At 46.8% G+C, this 19,997-nt stretch overlaps 1 protein-coding gene across 1 annotated transcript in view; it reads right to left on the bottom strand.

Annotated features, from left to right (window-relative positions):
* Positions 1 to 9,120, bottom strand: part of MPO (myeloperoxidase) — a 40,541-nt gene extending 31,421 nt beyond the window's left edge. The window contains exons 1-4 of the mRNA XM_050928984.1: positions 9,045 to 9,120; positions 6,190 to 6,283; positions 1,929 to 2,104; positions 968 to 1,091 (exon numbers count right to left, since the gene is read on the bottom strand). Coding sequence (XP_050784941.1) covers positions 968 to 1,091; positions 1,929 to 2,104; positions 6,190 to 6,283; positions 9,045 to 9,120 — 470 coding nt within the window. The remainder of the gene's footprint in view (positions 1 to 967; positions 1,092 to 1,928; positions 2,105 to 6,189; positions 6,284 to 9,044) is intronic.
* Positions 9,121 to 19,997: the final 10,877 nt, after the last annotated feature.

The raw sequence follows: 19,997 nt of genomic DNA, 5'->3' as shown, positions 1-19,997 counted from the left end.
GTCAGGCTCACCACTCCTGGTAGGACTTTTCTTCTGTGTACCCTGTGAGATTTCACTGGAACAGGCCTGGCTAGTGATTTAGGAAATAAAAGCATAAGAATGGCCATACTGGATCAAAGCAAAGGTCCATCTAGTCCAGTATTGTGTCTTCCGACAGTGACCAATGCCAGGAACTTCAGAGGGAATTAACAGAACAGGGAATCATCAAGTGATCCATCTGCTGTCACCCATTCCCAGCTTCTGGCAAACAGAGGCCAGGGACACCATCCCTGCCCACTCTGGCTAATAGCCATTGATGGACCTATCCTCCACAAATTTATCTAGTTCTTTTTTGAACCCTGTTATAGTCTTGGCCTCCACAGCATCCTCTGGCAAAGAGTTCCACAGGTTGACTGTGTTGTGTGAAGAAATACTTCCTTGTTTATTTTAAACCGGGCGCCTATTAAGTTCATTTGGTGATCCCTAGTTCTTGTGTTATGAGAAGGAGTAAATAACACTTCCTTATTTACTTTCTCCACACCAGCCATGATTTTATAGACCTCTATCATATCCCACTCTAGTTGTCTCTTTTCCAAGCTGAAAAGTGTTTTTTGTTGCACTTTTCTGGACCTTCTCCAATTCCAATATATCTTTTTTGAGATGGGGCAACTACCTCTGTATGTAGTATTCAAGATGTGGGCATACCATGGATTTATATAGAGGCAACATGATATTTTCTGTCCTATTATCTATCCCTTTCTTAATGATTCCCAGTATTCTGTTCGCTTTTTTGACTGCCACTGCCCATTGAGTGGATGTCTTCAGAGAACTATCCACAATGACTCCAAGATCTCTCTCTTGAGTGGTAACAGCTAATTTAGACCCCATCATTTTATATGTATAGTTGGGATTAGATAGGAACGTATAGATAGGAAGTTATTCTAATGTAGGGAGGACCTGCCATCCTCTCCTTGACAGCTAGCATCACCTGTTGTTGCATTCACCCGTGATCGTTCGGTAAGGGTTTGTTTCATCACATGGTATATTCATAGTTTGTTGGGCACAGCCAGTAGCCTTGGAAAGCAATTTCAGCTGAGCTGGGCTCAGCATGTCTGCAAGAAAATGCAAAGGAAGTTCAGCAATTTGGTGTGTTGGGATTGGTGCCTCAGAAATGGGGCAAGGCAAAGTATTCTTGTAGCCACTTCTGCGCTCTGTGAAATCACTTCCCCAGCTCACTGCTGCCCTCCCCAGGATGCAGCCTGCTCTGGTCACAGAGCCTCTGTCTGGACTCATAGTAAAACAGAGCCTGAAGCAGCTGGGTATGTTCACACAGACAGCACCTGCTGGCTTTAAAACCTCACCTCTGCAAAACAGGGAGGGAGATGCCAGAATGAAGGGGAGAAAGGTGGCACCAGGGAAGAGTCCCCTTCGCCTCCCAGAAGAGGTGGGGGGCATGTGGGAAGGTTGGTGTTCTCTTTTCACACCAAGAAGATGAGTTCTTGAACTACAACACCACTTCTACTGCTACTCTGCCCAGGGGGTTGTGTTGCAGCGGAACTGAGTGATGAATGGGGAGATGCTAGCTCTGATGTGCACTACCTGACAGAGAGAGCATTCATAATGCTGTCACAGAATATCAAGGAGACCATCTAGTCAAAGCAGGGCCAATCCCCAACTGAATCCCCAAATTGCCCCCTCAAGGATTGAACTCACAACCCCAACGCTCAAACCACTGAGCTATCCCTCCCCAACGGTTCATGGCCTGCCACTGCCTGGCAACAGACACTTGCCTGTAGCTTGCAGACACTCATCTTCTAGCTTCACAGGTGTACCTAATTAAGGGCCCAGTCTCGCAGGACTGAAGTCAGTAGGACGACAACTGAGCTCCAAGACACTGGCCAGAGAAAGGCCTCAAGGAGAGGAAGCCTAACTGACTTGCCCCCCTGTACCTGTGACATTAAACTTCCCCTTCACAGTCCACTGCAACTTCTTCTTCAGCAGGCTCAGGGTGGTTTCCATGTAATCAGCAGCTCGGATCATGGCCCTGGTTCCCCCCACTGGCTGCTTCATATAGTCCAGCATATCTGCAGGGGTGAAGGCTTCGTTCCTCAGTTTCTCTTTTAAACTGAAAGAAAAAAAGTCCTGCTTTAGCTCTGAAGCAGAAACAATCCTCCAAGTTGCACGGGGCCCCTTTCGCCTTCTGTCCATTGCAGCTCATTCATTCCATAATTGCAGTAGTTACTATCCTGGCATGTGTGTGCGGTGCGGGGCTAGCAAACATCTGTGTGCAGGCCAGAGCTGACCAGCAGGGTGTATTGCAGCCTATATAATACAGTCGGGTTCTCCAGAAGCTCAACTTTCATTTATAAACCAGTTAAGGGTCTACCAGTCATGGCTGCAGTGCAGACATAACCTTCCCAAAGTGACTTAAAGGTAGCCAAAGCAGTGATGCCTGCCTGAGTCTGCACAGAGCCTGACACCATGGCTCCGAGAGGTGATCTCCCCTGTTCCTCTCACTGAGCCATCCACTTTAAATACCAGTGATGCCAACAATAACTGGTTAATTGCTGACCATTTTAGTGGCTGGAGGGGAGCATGGGGAGGCAGCGAAGCCCACAGGGTAGAAATTGGGTGTGGCTGCAGGGAAGGCAATGCAAAGAAAGTACAGAAGAATCACAGACAGGATAGGGAAAGAAACAGGAAGGTGGGTGGGGAAGGAAGAGAAGCAAACGGCAGGAATAGTAGAGGCCTAAAGAAGAGCAGATTCTCTCAGTGCGTGATGGATATGACAATAAGGCACTGAACAAATAATACAGATAACAATACAAACTAATCATCGGGCCAGAGAAAGTCACAAATGTAAGGCCAGAAGGGACCAGCAGATCATCTAGGTTGCCCCCTGTGCATCACAGCCACCCCCAACCCCTGGACCCTAACCCCAATAATGGCCTGAGTGAGACTGATGCTACAGCCCAGTGGTTCAGGCTCCCCGCTAGGAGAGGAGGCAGCCAGGTTCCAGTCTGCCTTCTCCACTCAGTATTGAATTACCCACACAAAGTGGAGCAGCTACGGCAGGAGAGACAGAGAGCCCTGCTCCAGAATCCCCTGACGGCTCGGGCACTCTCCTATGAGGCAGGAAACGCAGGTTAAGCCCTTTCATAGGGGACAGGAAAGTATTCTAGACACTGAGCTAAAGGGGACACCACAACCCCCTCTGCTGACCATTTTGTGTCAGTTTAGACGTGTGCAGAGGGCATCTACCAGACCAATCCCCGAAGGCAAGATAGGTAGGGGAATCCCTCGTTTGTGAATCCCACCAAGTGTTAGGTTCACGGCAGTGTGAGGAGGAGCTCAGCTGCCAAAATGTTGGTACCTTGTGGACTTTACAGGCAGAAATATCTATCTATGGACTTTATGCACCTACATGATTAGACAGAAGCTGAGCAGGGGGGTTGTGAATGCCAGTGGCACCTAATGTTGGACTGAGGAACTTAAAGTGGCAGTTAGGTGTGTATGTCCCCTTGCGAATTCCACCCTTGGAGTCTGGTGTCTCTTTGCTCACACGACGCAGGCTGCTCTCATCCAAAATGGCCACCACTTCTCATGGTTCCCACTGAGAGTGATGCCAAGTCGACTCCAGGGAAGATCGTAGCTCCCCATGCTGTAAAGGAGAGGAGGGGTGCAGGTGAAAGGAGGTGGTGTCCATCTTTGCTATGGGATTCAGAAGAATAAGAGCTGGCAGCCATTTTGAGAGGACAGTTGCTCATAGAATTCTCTGAAGTAGAATATTTTTCTTCAGCCACTGCTGAAGGAAAAACTTTCAGTTATGAAGAATAATGGCAAAAAATTACCATTAATCCTAAACACAAATTCTTCAAATGTAGCATATGCATACAAATTCAGTAAGGTTAATGATATGGAAAGTCTGAAGATTCCTCACAGTTCCATTAATGAGATTAGATTGGAACAAAAACACTTTATTTATTTTTTACGAATTGTAATGCTGTTTAATTAATAGATTATCTTGTATATGCTCAGAAAATTCATTTTATTCTCAAAGACAAAGTGCTGTCAGTGTGGGGAGGATATGCAGGATGGTTCATACAGAACAAAATGCTGAATCCCTGTTTTAAGTGCAATCTCCACACAACCGTGGAGTCCCAAACAGAACCTCCATAATGAGAACTTCCTGGGCACGTGTCCAGCCCCCTTACTCCACTGACTCATTTCAATCACTGGAATTGCGGCATGCAAATCAACTGTCAAGGGATTGTGATGGTTGGTTGAGTCACCTCTGATGTCACAAAAACAATCCACGCCGTTTGAACTGTCCTTGCTTGTATTTATGGAGGTACCGGTTGCAGCTCTATAGTTCTGTTTTGCACTTAAAATAAGGGTTCAATCTCTTGGTTATAAATGAAGAATACAACGTATCCTCCCCAAACTGACACCGTTCACTCTTTGAGCTCAGAATGAATTTTCTGAGAATTTACCGGTAAACCTCAGAATTAGCTTATAAGTTAACATGAATTAAAAATTGGATCCTTTAAGAAATTTACCATCCAAGTCAATCTGTTCTTTGTCCCAAAATAATGGGACAACACACGCTTGTCAAATTTCCACAGTTCAAATATTTGACCTCTTGTTCATGGTCTATATTTGAAGAAATGTGATTGTAATTAAACTAAAGTAGCAGTGATTGGTGCATAAATTGTTATGGTTTAACTGGGTTCAGATAAGATCAGGGCAACAGCTCAGCTAATTCGAAGTGCTACCAATGTGACATCAGAGGTAACAACTAATCCTCAACCTTCTTCTACAGCTAATTTGTGTGTAACAATTCCATTGCTTGTAATAAGAGAAGCATGAAGGAGATTGGATATATCAAGAGTTCTCATTGGTAGATTACATGGCACAACTGCCACTCCTTTTAAAGGTCCCATAGCCCCATAGAAGCTTGGTCATCAGTGCTTGAAAATTTCCCATTGGCTCCACGGACACAGAGGCAGCACTGCCAGAGGAACTGAGCCAGGAGCACAGGACAGAGCTATGGGGACTCAGGACCTTGTCTCTCCCAGCCTCCCTTCATGTAGCACCAGTCTCGCTAACGCAGACCAGTAAAGCCACTGCAAATTAGGGGACAGATTCACCACTGTGCTTCAGCTGCTTTGTACTGCTCTTGTGAAGGGAAAAATAAAAACCCCTTAACGTATCCTCAAAAAATCCATGTCCTCCAATCTGGAACCACAAACATTAAATGTTTTAATCATAATCCAGAATCTGTAATTGTATGGTTATTGCTTGGTCTCACTACTCGGCTCTCCCGAAACCTTACCATGTTTGGATTTCTTTTAAGCATAATTTTAACTTTGAATTTCCCGGGTTTGGAATGTTGGATATAGACTCACAACCGCCCTGAAATGTTCTTTCCCCTAAAATAAGGTGACATATTCTCTATCTTAACTATATTTAAACAACAATTGTTAGTAACTTTGCATTATGACCTGAATCGTTCAGATGTGCCGATTCCCAACATTTTCAATGTGTGTTAATTTTATGGAAAGTTTGCAGAGTTGAATAAGCTGTTTGGAAGTTAGATGTGGCCCAGGAATACCTGTGACTCAAAAAAAGGTGATGTATTAACACTTAGCTGAAAACCCTCAGAAGATTCACTCTTTGCTCCCAGATTAAGCGTTGTAAATTGGGGAAGATGCATTGTATTCTTAGACGAAAAACTGAACCCAACCTTATCTATGGAATAGCTGCCGGCTGTTCCATAATAATTATGTCAGAGCACAGATAGCCATGAGGCAGGACTTGCATACACAAGAGGCCCATGGGGAAGGACTGTCTCTGTCCCTCCATCTCTTTTACTGTCATTTCCACTAAGGACTATTAAATGCCACCTTAGTGACACCCCTTCTGCAGCCCTGCTAGAGAATGTCACCAATCGCAGATTAGGTCTCAGGCATTGTTCTACTTGCAACCTGGAGTAGACAGCCTTGGATTAGGGTCAGATATTGGACTGCAGCATATTACATAGGGAAAATTATCCTGGGACAGATTTTGACACCTGTGTTCAGGATGAGTCGCACCTTACGCTGCAAATAGTGACACAGAAATCAATAAAGCTACCTACTCATGGAGCGGGGTGCTATTCACCATGCAGAAGGGTATGAGAGGCTGACCCCCTGTTAGCAGGGAACTCACCGGTACCGGGTATACTTATATGCTGCATCCACCAGCCGCTTGGCTTCATCAACACTGCTCAGAAGGGATGGAGCCGACAGCATCCTTGAGATATCTAGTCCAAAGAGAAGGAGGAGCAGGACATGAGGACAACTCCGTCCCACAAGTTCACTGCACAAATCAGGATTTGCTGTATATATTGGAGCAAGTCTCTGCCCATCACAAGTTGAATCTGCCCTGAGGCTCACTATCTGGCCTCTGGCCTCTCTTCTCCTATCATATACCCACTCTTACAGCCATTCAATACCCAGAGCTTGGACATTCAAAGATCAAGTTTCCTTTGTACTATTAGCTCTCCCACATGGTACATATTGCATCAAATTCTACCCTAAATTACTGACATGTGCTACGAAACTTGACTCCAGTTTCATGTCGCTTTTGACTGAGAATTGTCTTGTTCTCTTTGCACTATTCTCTCTCCCACATGGTATCTATTGGGGCAGGCTCTGCCTAGTTAATTCTATGTGCCCCCAACTGAACTGAAGACTCTGTGTAGCTTGAAAGCTTGTCTCTTTTGCCAGCCGATACTGCTCCAATAAAAGACATTATCTCATCCACCTTGTCTCTCTAGCTGACATGGGCATTTCTAGACCAGACTGACTTTGGATTTCTTTTAAGTTTAATCTTTACTCTGAATTTCTTGGGTTCATAACAATTGTTTATGGGATAGTTACAACATCCCTGTTATGTTTGTTATCTTAAATTACTGATACGTGCTCTGAAACTTGATTTCAGTTTACTGTAACTTTTGCCTGAAAAGTGCCTTGATTTAAAAAAAAAAATTATTTCCGTATATGAACAGTAAACACAAACCCCAGCCAGAATGCCACTAAGTGATATTACTAGCGGTTTGAAGAAGCTGTAGCAATCTTTTGTTTTCATTTGCTTTTCATTTTTATGGCCAGATCTACTGGTTCAGGCTAACTTTTTTCTGCACCTTGGAAGCAGCACAAAGCAGCCAGAGTACTGGCATGGAAGTTGGGTTTACAGCTCCACAGTATAGCAAAGCAGTTGGGATACACCTTTCCCCCACTCTTTCCTGTCCACATTCCCCTGAAGACACGTTCTGATTTCCACCTCGCTCCTGCTATCCCCTGTGTACCACTACACACACCCTCCTCCTCTCCTCTCCCCCAAATAGGTCTGGTGCAATGGGTAGTTTCTGAAATGAAAGGTAGAGAGCTAATGGTCGTCTTTCCCATTATTCTTCATCTCTGAATGTCTTGAAGAACAATGAGAGAAGACAGACCTTTTGCAAAAGTGCAATTCATAGTTACTTTCTCTGAAAAAAAATATTATTATTCAGCCTCTGCTAAAGAAGAAACTTTCAGTTATGAAGAAAAATGAAGCATTCACAATTTATGCTAAAAATTATTGTGGCATTACGATCCATATCCTTCATAGTATTTTTATGATGATATGAGCATGGCATCATTATGACGTATTTTGTGCAAGATGAGGCATGTGAGATATCATTGAAGAGGTTATGAGTTACTGAATATGATTATCCTGTTTGCATGAATGTAGGGACAGGAAGTCAGGAATATTGTCTATACATCTATCAAAAATGTGTTTACACCTGGGGAACACTCACTAGACAGAATGCAATCAGTCTAGATGGCTGGCTGGGAAAGGCCATTAGGGAAAACAATAGGTCTTAGAAGATGCTAATCTCCCACAGGGAAGCCTTCCTGGGGACACTACAAACAGCCTCTGGTTCATGGCTGCTACAGCCTTACAGAGACATGTGACCAAGTCATCTGGTACTGGACTCCATCATAGAATACCAGTGTTTTTCCACTGAAAGGTGTGGGAACTAAAGTTGGAGACAAAGGGTTCCCGCTATTTGCAAAAACTATTTAAGGCAGGGGAGTGACATCATCGGGGTTCTTCTTGGACTCCCCGCCCAAAGAAGACTGCTGGAAACATCTGAGGAACAAGGACTGGAACTGGGGAGAAGGGCTGGACCCATGCTAGAGGGGTTTCTAGCCTGTGAAAGGAATAACGGGTTTTAAGCTTCAAGTAAGTGCAGCTTGCCCTCAAGACTCTGCAAACTGCCTAACTCAACAATTAGGGTGAGAATTTGCTACTCATATCCGATTGCTTTAGTATATTAAGCTTAGATTGCATTTTTGTTTATTTGCAAGGTAATCTGCTTTGATCTGTTTGCTATCCCTTATAATCACTTAAAATCCATCTTTTGTAGTTAAAAAATTTGTTTTTGTTTTGTTTAAAACCAGTGTGTGGACGTTATAACCTGGGGCAGAAAGCTTTTGCATCTCTTCCCACATTGAGGGAGAGGGCGGATTTCTAGAGCTTACAGTTCTCTGTGCAGCACAAGATGGTATAATTTTGAGTTTAGCCTCCAGAGGCGGGTGCCTGAGAAGCTGGTCAGTACCCTGGCTGTATAGCCTTCCTCTGCAGGGGCTGGTCAGAAAACCTGTGTTTATGTTACACCAGTACCATCTCCTTTCACTCTGGCTGAACAGCAAAAGGACACTGGCTGTCAGAAACTTGCCATCCTGTAGAATGACCAGGGCAGGAGAGGGAAAGGGCACTTGGGGCTGAGAGAGTCTGAAAAGGCAAATTATCAGCTGCTAGACATGCTCTCTGGTTTGTTTTCCCAAGCGAACTGTTTATTTCTTTTGTGCTTCAGCTGATCTCTAGGGAAGATTTCTGTGCAGATGAAACATTTAATTCCTGATGCTGTTGTAATTTTGCACTTTTCCTTCTCAAAATATAAACCACTTTTTAAAAAAAAAATCTTTGTCAAACTAATTAAAGAGAGCAGGAGAGGCAGGAGAAGGGGGCATTACCATTCAAGGAAGGGCGAGATCCATAGCACAGGCTCAGCGTTACCAGGGATCCGACAAGGGCGATCGCTGGCTTCATCCCTGGAAAGAAACACAAATACACCTGGATTAGTAGCAATGAAGGATGTAAAGGATTCATAGATTTCATCCACCCATCAGAAGAGCTCAACTCCCACAGCTCTGACTGCCCCTCTCCTCAGTAAGGTTCAACTCCAGGCCAAAATCTCCTCCCTTTGGGAACAGATGGACTCAGCTCCCAGGATGTGAGGGGTTATTTTCAGGCCATAAGAGAGCCATTGCAGTGGTACATGGCAGCCTAATCCTAGGCTCATTCACACCTCTGCAAGTCAGGCATTACGTTGGCATAAAGCCACTGGGCGAGGAGCTCGAAGCCCAGTCGGTGAGTTCCTGCACCTCAGCCCTTCTGCTCAGGTGGTACGTCCTGTTGCTATTATCTGGTGACCACAGCAGAAAAGCTCACTGCATCACACCCTTTTGATGGTGTTAAGTCACTTCCACTTTGCGTTCAGTGGTGTGTCCCACAGGAGCACCTCCTGCGTCCATCTCTCCCCGAGGAGCCGTGAGGGCAGCAATTCCCTCTCGCATCCATCCCTCCCTGAGGAGCTGTGAGAGCACCGATCCCCTCCTTCATCCATCCCTCCTTGAGGAGTTGTGAGGGCAGTGATCCCCTCCTGCATCCATCCCTCCCTGAGGAGCTGTGAGAGCACTGATCCCCCCTCCTGCATTTATCCCTCCCTGGGGAGCTGTGAGGGCAGCAGTCCCCTCCTGCATTTATCCCTCCCTGAGGAGCTGTGAGGGCAACGATCCCCTCCTGTGGAGCAGGAGTGACTTGTAAAAGGCTCAGTTCTGAAAATGTAGAGGCTAGAATAAGAATTGGCCAAGAGAGGTCTAGCAGGAGAAAGACTGAGCCACCCTTCTCCCCCCTCCGCAGGTAACTCTGGTGGGGCATGGACAGGGCAGCAGACCCGGCTGGGCACAAGGTAGGGGGCTGCTGGAGAAGGCTCCGGGAGCAGAGTCCCTCTGCACAGCCAGAGGTCGGGATATTTCTCATGCCTCTCTCTCTGCTGAGATGTCCATGCAGGAGCTCCAGAGAGACACTGGTGCTGTGAGTCAGGCTGGAGCTGGCTGCTCAACCCTGGAGGCCTGTTCTCCCTGCTCCTGAGGTCCAAGCCCAGGGCTCAGCAGCTCTCATTGGCCAGGAACCGTGACCAATGGGAGATGCAGGGGCAGTGCCTGCAGACAGAGCAGCATGCAGAACCACCTGACCATGCATCCGCATAGGAGCCAGAGAGGGGACATGCTGTTTCTTCCAGGAGCTGCTTGAGGTAAGCACTGCCTGGAGCCTGCACCCCTGAGCCTCCCCCGACACCACACACCCTTGCCCCAGCCCTGATCCCCCCTCCTGCCCTCCAAACCCCTCAGTCCCAGCCCATAGCACCCTCCTGCACCCTAAATCCCTCACCCCAAGCCCCAAACCAGAGCCCATGCCCCCAGCTGGAACCCTCACCCCCCCTGAACCCCAACCCCCTGCCCTAGCCTGGTGAAAATGAGCAAGTGAGTGAGGGTGGGGAGAGGGATCAACAGAGAGAGGGAGGATGGAGTGAGTGGGGGTGGGGCCTCAGCCAAAGAGCAGGACCTTGGAGAAGGGGTGGGGGCAGGGGGCATGGCCAGGGGAAAGGGGGGACACCATTGTCAAAGGTTTGGGGACCCACACTACATTAGCCCTTGTGACCACGTTGCACTGGGAGCTCATGCTCAGCTGATTCTCCTCCGTTGTCTCCATGCGGCCCCATCTGACCAACCTTTGTGAGTGATGTCCTCCTCCAGGGAGCCCAACTCAGGGAATACGATGGGGGCCCAGACTACAACTCCCATAAGGCAATGCACTTGCAAAATGCAATTGAGTAGGGTGTTTTAACTGATTTGAAACAAAATGTTTCAGGTCAGGTCAATAAAATGACACATTCTGATTTGTGTTCAACTGACCCGGAATGAAATCTTACAATCTGATTTTCCCAATAGAAAATTGGAAATTTTGGGCAAAATTGAAAATTTCCCAAGGAAAATTTGAATGTTTGTAGAATCAGTATTTTCTGTTAGCCTAATTTTCTGTCTGCATAATTCCCAGCCATCACTATTAATTGCATTAAGCCACTTTAGCATGTGCAGAGCTGCTGAGATGGGGAGAGCAGGATTTTAACAGTGGGACTAATTCACAGGTTTTGCTAGAGCAGCGTAACACAGAAGCTGGAATTCACAGATCCCACAGGAGTCCCCAGAGCTGCTGTTCTGGGGACCACTCACCGGGGTGGGGGTCCTTATCCCCAGCTCAAAGTTAGAGGAGCCTTTCCAGTCAGGAACACGCAGTGGCGTTCACCCCACCGTAAAGGGGCTGCTGGCTACTAGCTAGTGCCAGATTACCCTGGTTCTGGGGATCAAAGGTCACTGAGCACCACTTGGTGCCTCCCAGGATTGTGGAGGTGGCCGGGGACCAGAGAGATCCCCAGTGGTTGCTCTAATTTATGCGGTGCTGCAACTGCTCTGGCCACACCTCCACTTTCCCTCAGATCACCCCCCAGCAGGTCCCTGGGCCTTGGGCTGACCCAAGAGAGGTGTAGGGCCATGCTGCCCCCCTTGCACCAAGCTATACCCTGGCTTTGCATGCCCTGTAGGCCTGCAGAGCCAGTGTACAGGGCTCTCTGTGGAGGCCAAGTCAGGTCAGTGATGGTTCCAAACACAAGCAATGCACACAGCTATGGCTGAAAGGTGTGTGTTGCACGGGGCTGCCAACTTTCATGATATTTGTTGCTTTTCCACCCCCCAGTTCCTGAGTCATGTGATTATCTGAGACTGTCAGCTGTCCTATGAGGTAGAAAAGGTGTAAATTTCTACACTAATTGTTGTAGAGAAAAGCTTGAAAACATGACAGGAGTGCGGAATAAAGCTCCGGAATCAGAAGCCAAAGGCGTGTTATTATTTTAAGCTAATCTCATGATTTCTGAAGCCTGACATATGAATCCTGAATGCTCTGAGTGGGCAGCACTGGTGATAACTGGAGTGAATCAGGAATTTTTGATTAAACAAATTGTTTGCAAAACAGCTTCAAGTTTGAGAAAACACCTGGCTTAAAAAAAAATAAAAAGACTTTTCATTTTAAAATTTTAGTAAACTTACACCTAAAAAAGAAGAAAAGAAAGAGTCCAAATCAAGACAAAATGTTTCCAAATTATAAAAATAAAATGTCTCTGTTGACAAAAACCCAAATTTTTTTTCTTATTTTTGGGTTTTGAAAATTTTCAAGTGTTTGATTTTTGTCACTGATCCATGCCAGGAAAAAGTTCAGACTGTTGAAAAGCTCCTTTCCCGCCCAGCTCTCGCCATGGTGTTTAATTCTCCCGCAGCAGCTGCTCCAGACTGGTGAGACTATTCCAACACACCCAGAGGACAGGCCCTGGGTTGAGGGGACAGGGCTTAGCAGCCTCACAAGCACAACAATGGATGAAAGGAAAACACAACCAAGCAACTCAGATCTCTGGCTGCTTCCCTTTGCCCCGACCCCACCAATGAAACAACAGATCCCTGGTACAGTGCCTGGCTCAGCTGAACACCCTGCTGCTCAGGCAGGCAAGCGCTACTACCAGACAGCCGGCCGGACACGCCGCAGAGACAGTACCCAGCACTAGCACAGGGCACGTGCAGCAGTGTCTGCCACACAGACAGTGCAAAGCACCAGTAGCAGGGACTTAGCTGAGCTTTCCACAAGCATCTCCCGGCACATCCTCCTAACAACCGCGCTATTTTAGCAGCAGTTCTGCTCAAGCACATAAAAGCATTAAACCTGCAGCATCTCACCTGCCATCTTCTGTTCCTCTTCCCATGGCAGCCTTGACACTTGCACTTTTATCTCCAGGCGGTGGCAGTTCCTGCTGGGTGGGACTGGCCAGGCTGTGGGAAACGCCCAGTTGGCATGAATTGGGCAGAGCCAAGAAAAAGCTCTGCCTACTTCTTGCCGCCTCCCAACTCCTCATCCTGAAAGCACCAGGGCTAAGGGGCCATGTCACTGGTGCGCCCTGGCTGGTGTGTGCAAGCAGAGCTTGCCAGTGAGTCTGAATGGTCAGCTCCACTCCTCAGCCCTATGCCCGCCTGGAGGGAGCCTAGCGCTAAAGCAGGGATTCTGTCAGTTTTCTCAGGGCGAGCCTGGACTGACTCTTAGGGTGGTTTTAGTGGCAGAGTTGAGGAGCTGGGATGACCTCAGGGGCTGTCTGGCATTTTCTTCCCCATTAGTTCTGTTAATCCCTCACCGCGGTTCCCGACTCTTTATGCTGAAACTGCCCCCCCAGTCCCATCTCTGGGGGCGGGTCTGTGCCACTTTCTTCCTGTGCTGGACTTAGCCCTGTCCTTCCTCTGCTCCACGCTCTTGGGTCTTGTCTTCTTCTGAATAGACTGTATTATTCCTGCACTAGCCGAAACCATTCTTCATCTTCTCGCCGGAGGCGTTAGACCAAGTGCTTTAGCAAAATCCACAGTAAAATCAGCTCATGGCAAGACAGAGCCTGAATTTCCCTGTGTGTGTTACCGCAGCTGACTTGCACAACCATGACCGTTCTTATGCAAACCAGCTGAGCTGGCAGATGGCTCAGCCTGTTCTCTGTGCGTTCACTTTGCAGTCTCATATCTTTGCCCTTTGTGTGATGATCAGTCTTTAGAAGATGCCACTGGCCTATGCTGATATATGTGTTACACAATGAAGAATTACTTCTTTCATATGAAGAACAGGAGTCCTTGTGGCACCTTAGAGACTAACAAATTTTTTTGAGCATAAGCTTTCGTGGGCCCAGATAAATTTGTTAGTCTCTAAGGTGCCACTAGGACCCCTGTTCTTTTTGCAGATACAGACTAATACGGCTGCTACTCTGAATTCTTTCATATGGCATTTGAAAAGCAATGGGCTGCAATTGTAACTGAATCTTGAGATTCAAAAGCCAGTCAAATGCTGCTGGAGTAGCCAGGTGGATTCCCCCTTGTGCCACCACTGTAAGAGTGAATGTGACAGTTATTAAACCCCACTAAAAACCAATGCCTGGTCTCATGAGAAGTGGATCTTCTGGGAAAGATTTTGTCTCTTGAAAGCTGCTGTCCATGCCCATTGTGGACTTCTCCCAGGAGCTGCCCACAGAACACCACTCTGAAGGAGCAGGCATCTGAGATTCCCTTTGGGTTTTGGGGCACCTGTCTGCCAAACATCACCATGAGCCCCAGAGCCCTCACTGCTGCCATTTCCACCAAAATAGAATCAGGACTAATCCAAGCAAGGCCGGTGCAACCATTTAGGAGAACTAGGCTGTTGCCTAGGGCTCTGGGATTGGGGGGGCTCCATTTTCTTCAGCAGCTACTGCGGCGGCTGGATCTTGGGAGGCGCCTCAGGGTGGAGGGGAGGGGCTGCCAGGTGGGGGACGCTTCAGGGCAGGGGGGCACAAAGCGGAAGTGTCGCCTAGGGTTCAAAACATCCTTGCACCGGCCCTGGATCCAGGCTGAGGTGACACCAGGAAACGTGGCAACACTCCCAGAGCATCTACTTCTTGCCTAGCCACGGGGGGCTTCCCTGGTCTCATGAGCTGAAGGGATGTTCATGGGAACATCAGGCTTTAAACATTCTAGACACCCCAACAATACAGACAGCAATGCAGCTGGAAAAAAACGGAATGGTGTTTCTATCTGGGGTCTGTGTGTGTCCCTTAGTGAAGGCAGTTACCCATGCTGAGATATCCCCAGGCTAGAAGGAGGAGAACACCGCTGGATTGGCCTGCACCTCTTCACTATCATGGTTTGGGTGCCAGACCATTTAGATGAGCAATACTTTGAATATGGCACTAAAATACAGCTCATGTCCAGCATGGCAAGGGTCCTGCACCTGCTCTTTACTAACAAACACTGCACAACAACCATCTGTAACCCACTGGCCAGTGTGTGCTGATCCATAGACAGCTAACTCTCAGCTCTGATAGATTTCTCCTAGGTATATTTATTGTTGCTTCAACACCCACCAAATGCAATGGACTCTTTAGACATGCCCCCTGCCTCAATCTACACAAATTCCAGACAGACACAGAGACAACAAGTTTTGTGCAGTACCATGCCAGACATTTGATGCAATTTTTTCAATCTAATTTGTATATTTCCAAATAATTTGCATAAAACAATAAACTTCAGCTTAAAATGACATGTGGGTTTAGTGTTGGTGAAACAGCCCTGGTGAATCAAGGCAACTCGTTACTTACAGGGGAGCAGCAAAGCATGTTTCCCACACACACTGACAAGTCACCCTGCTTCCCCTTAATTCTTCTAGGGGGTCCCATCGGTCATTTGGCCTCTCAGCTGAGGCTGCGAGACATGGTCCAGCAGGCAGTGAGTTTGTGTGTTTTACACAGCAAGGAATAAGCCCCGAGTCCGAGTCGGCTGGCACAGGCCAGCCATGGGTTTTTCTTTGTTGTGTAGCCATACCTTCAGTGACCAATTAGCCCAGCCCATGCACTGCCTGGGGGGGCCTCCGGTCAGAAACCTGAACATAGGAACAGCCATACTCGGTATCACAATGTCTGGCTTGGCTCACAACTGTGAGTGCCTAACTCAGGGCAGGGCAGACCCCCCCAAGCCGGTGGTATGTTCTATAATTAGATTTCACCAAATCAGTAACAAACGTGAACTCCTGGATCACCAGAACAGTCTTATGATGAAGTCACACACCGTTCCTTTAGACTCTCCAGTCTATCTTGCCACCCAGACAAACTGGATGTAGTGAAAAACGGTCACTTACACCAAAAATTACACCATATTCAGGTTGCTTCCAGTTCCATGAGACCAATCATCTGCCTCAGGTTACTCTAGATCCTACACCAAAGACAATGCCTGGAGACAATCTTGTAATAAACTAGCTAAAGGTTTATTAACTAGGAAAAGGAAATCAGAGAGTTATTTACAGATTCAAGCAAGCAACCATGGACACACCAATGAGATACCGTCTAAATCCTAAGAGTGACAGAGTTGTAGTGATTTGTCTATTGAAAGTGTCTTTCAGGAGGCTGGGGATCTCTGGCTTCAATTTAGAGTCTCTGGCCCTTCAGAGTTCAAACAGCCAAAAAGATGCAATTTCTCTTCTTGTCAAGGATTTTTATCCCTTCCCCCAGAGTTAAAGATGATGGGATGAGTTCACGTGCGTGTCTCCTCTTCATGGGTGGAGGGGCGCAATATCCTCTGATGTTCCACCATGGTTAGTTTGGTGTCTAGGGGCCTTCTTTGGCTGGACAGATTATAACACCTCCTGTGGCAAACTAGTATTTCACACTTGGTCACGTTTCTCTCCTGACTGTGGGGCTTTACAGTTACAAAGCAAACACTTAAATATTGCCTAATAACATGGGATACAGACATTACAAGTGAGAGTAATGCAGTTAGCAACACATGCAAGCACTTCATAAAGGCTAAACACTAAATACATTCTTATACGAGTCATACCTATTTTGAGCAAAACAAACATCCAGGTGACTTGGTCTGGTCTCCAGCTGCGAGGTTGTCAGTTCTTAGCTACTGCATTTGACCTGCCAGTGTCACGTGGGGTCAGACTAGGTACATCTACCCCAATATCCTGTCTACAGACAGCGGCTGGTGCCAGACATTTCAGAAGGAAGGACCAGAAGAGGGCAATTGTCGAGTGATCCATCCCGTGTCATCCATTCCCAGCATCTGGCAGTGTGGAGTGTCTGGCCAGGGCATGGATAGAACAAATGGGAGTGGTGTGGTATTAATTTCGACGGACTATATGGGCCAAAAATGTCAGTAGTGTTAACTGTCCAACATTAAACATGGTTTGGGGTTTGCTATACAGAGAACTCAGCCTGCACCGTCCCATTGCAAACACACATTTAATAAGAGACAGAAAAGAAGAAAAAAACAGTTAAAGCATTTGAAATATAAAATATTAAGCAAGATTTTCATTTTCGCAACATCCCTTGTTCCCTTTTGTTTTATCTGGAGGGAGTTTTTAGAAGGGACCCCCCCCCCAGACTCTTAGATGGTATTTAAAATGGCAGTAACTGTTCTTTGGGGGATAGAGAAGAGTCAGTTGAAACAGATGGAGCTGTTGTTACTGCTGCTGTTGTTAAAGTCCGATCTCATTTCCTAGAAGACAAAACAAGAAACACACACAGGAAGGGTGAGAAAAGAACAGCAAAGAGAAAATGCAGCTTCTGTCTCTAGCACTGACTCACTTGCACCCTCACTGCTGAAGAAATAGAGGCACAGTATAAGGTTGTCTCAGCCACTCCAAGACCTGGCAAACTCGTATGACCATTGGGCTATTTAGGACATTGCTTTTAGCTGCTTCTTCATGGCCAGAGTCTGACAGCACTGTTGCAGTGCTGGGGCAGTACTGGCTCGCTAAGCCAGACTCTTAGTAGGCGGAAGGAAAAAAGAGAGGTGTACAAAGAGAAGAAATAAGTTAGGGAAGGAAAAGGACATGGGGTGGGTGGGGACGGAAGGTAACAACGTCTCTCTTACATCCCAGGTGGTGGTTGGGATTTAGCCAGATCCAGGGGAGGTGATGACGTCAGCTGGATCCCTCTCTCTGGCCCAGTCTGCTCGTGACGTCTCTCAGGATGAAGACCACAAAAGCCCAGCAATGTCATCTCCCAGGAGATGGTGGGTGGCAACCAGGACAGTAAAGCTCAGTGCAGGGGTTGTTAGCAGACTGCTCCTTTTCTGCTAGTTTTCGCCCCAAAGGCTGTTCTTTCTAAGAACCCCAAAAGAGAGAGATGGGTGGAACAGCCCATTCTGTTAGTCACCAATTTCAATACAATTTCCAGCACACCAATTTTGGGTCACTGATTTCAAATCCCACCATGTTCTCATTTACCAGGCGTAATCTTAACACAGACCTTGAATTACATCAGGAGGCTGTTTTGTTTGTACTAACTCAGTCCTTTTTATATCAGCATTTGTCATTATAGGTTATTGTTACATTTCATGGACTTTAACTCTCTTATTGCACTTGACCTCACCATTAGGTAAATGTGAAGGTCCAATGATTGCAAGAGTACTGTCACCCATGACCCCACCCCAAAGACCCCTTAAGCAGAGCGACATGTGCATGGTGTAAGGAGTTCTAGATTCTTATCTTCACTTGGCACTGTTAATAATTCTGTGTCTTGCACAGCTAGAGCTGAACAAATTATTGATGTTTCAGTTCAGTGATTGGACAGAAAATCCCCCCAAAATTCAGCGTGTTTTGAACCTAAATGGGGTGGGGGGGTTAGTTTTTTCTTGACAAAATGAAACCAATGAAAAAAAGTTCATTCCAGCTGAACAATGACATTTCAAATCGAAAGGTTTCCGCACAGTCACCAAAGAGGTTTGGCTGGGAAAAAAAACCTTACAACATGTCAGAAATGTCACTGCAATTTGAGGCATTTTGTTTTGAAATGTCATTGTTCAACTTGAATGTTTTCATTTTGTCAAGAAAAACGGAACCAATTCCATTTCAGTGAATTTGGGGGGGATTTTCTATCCAGCCACTGAACTGAAACATCAATGATTTGTTCAGCTCTAGCTGTGCAAGACACAGAATTATTAACAGCGCACAAGTGAAGACAAGAGTCTTGGGCTCCTCATACCATGCACATTTCACCATGTTAAAGGGGTCTTTTGAGAGGCTGAAAAAAAAACTCCTCTGTAGCAGCAAATCTCAGAGCTTGCATCTATAGACTTGGGCTAACGGGGCTCACATTGCAGCACTAAAAATAGCAACGTTCCCACTCAAGCTGGAGTGTGGGCTCTGAGCTCCTCCCATCCCCGTCCCCATCCCCGGAGGGGTTTCCAGCCCGAGCTCCATCCTGAGTGGGACTGTCTCCACTATAGTGTGAGCTCCTTGAGACTCACTGCAAGGGTCGGGGTTTGGGGTTGTTGTTTTTCACAGTGTAGACCTGGTCCCTGATGCTCCAGGGGAACCAAGCAGAATGGACAGGTCCAGTAAGTGGCCATGCTAGGGAAAGGTTAACAACAATTGCAACACTGTTCCGTTTTTTTCAAAAGACCTTAAACAACCCACTTGAGAAACCATCGTCTGTATATTCAGTTATAACTGCTAACCAACTTCCTCTAAGGAGGCCAGCAGCTATTAAGAATGATTGCACTGTGGGGAGGGAGAGTCTCTGGAGGATTGCCAGAACTGGAACGGTGTCTTTCCCAGCCATTGATATTCATACTACAGGTTTAGCTTTAGAAAAAAATCCAGCCTCACTCACAAGGTCCCTCGTGCTTCACAGAGTGTAAATCCACCCATTCCTGAGACTACGGCCATTCCATGGATCCTTCCGTACTCAGGTTGAAGAGTTTTGAGAATTGGTTCTTCTCAGCATTCTGGAGCAAACCAGCTTTATTTCTGTAAACTGTTCACCACATGAACTGTGCCACTCATGATCCTTTACTTAAAGGAGGCGGAATGTTTGCACTATGATGTTCAGAACGTCCCTAAGCTTATCCAGTCCCCACTGATATCTGTGGGAAGACGCCCGTCGGCTCAGGCCTGTGATCAAATGCCCTAAGCGCTGCAGGCTCAGCCATTTTGTGTGAAAAATATTGGCCATGAATTTAGATCCCTTTTTGTCTAGTGATCGCCCCCCTCCAGCATGTGTCATCAGCAGGGATTGAATCTAGCACCTTCAGCACCACACTTTGAGCACAGATGTTAAGGAGCCCCCAAGTGTAGTAGCAGTAGTAAGCTGTCATCTTCTTGTACAGTTCAGTTGCTATAGGGGGACACAACACACTTAGGAAGCTCGTTATCTTGAGCTACCATACAGTTTGTGAATGGATCCCATCTCCTCTTGAACATTTCTCCCCTATTCAGCTGGCTCTCCTGCCAAGTGAACAGCATTTTGGTAG

This window comes from Gopherus flavomarginatus, chromosome 19, assembly GCF_025201925.1.
Source record: "Gopherus flavomarginatus isolate rGopFla2 chromosome 19, rGopFla2.mat.asm, whole genome shotgun sequence".
Taxonomy (NCBI): Eukaryota; Metazoa; Chordata; order Testudines; family Testudinidae; genus Gopherus; species Gopherus flavomarginatus.
Note: the sequence above shows the minus strand (reverse complement) of the source record. Positions and strands in the feature narration are given on the sequence as shown.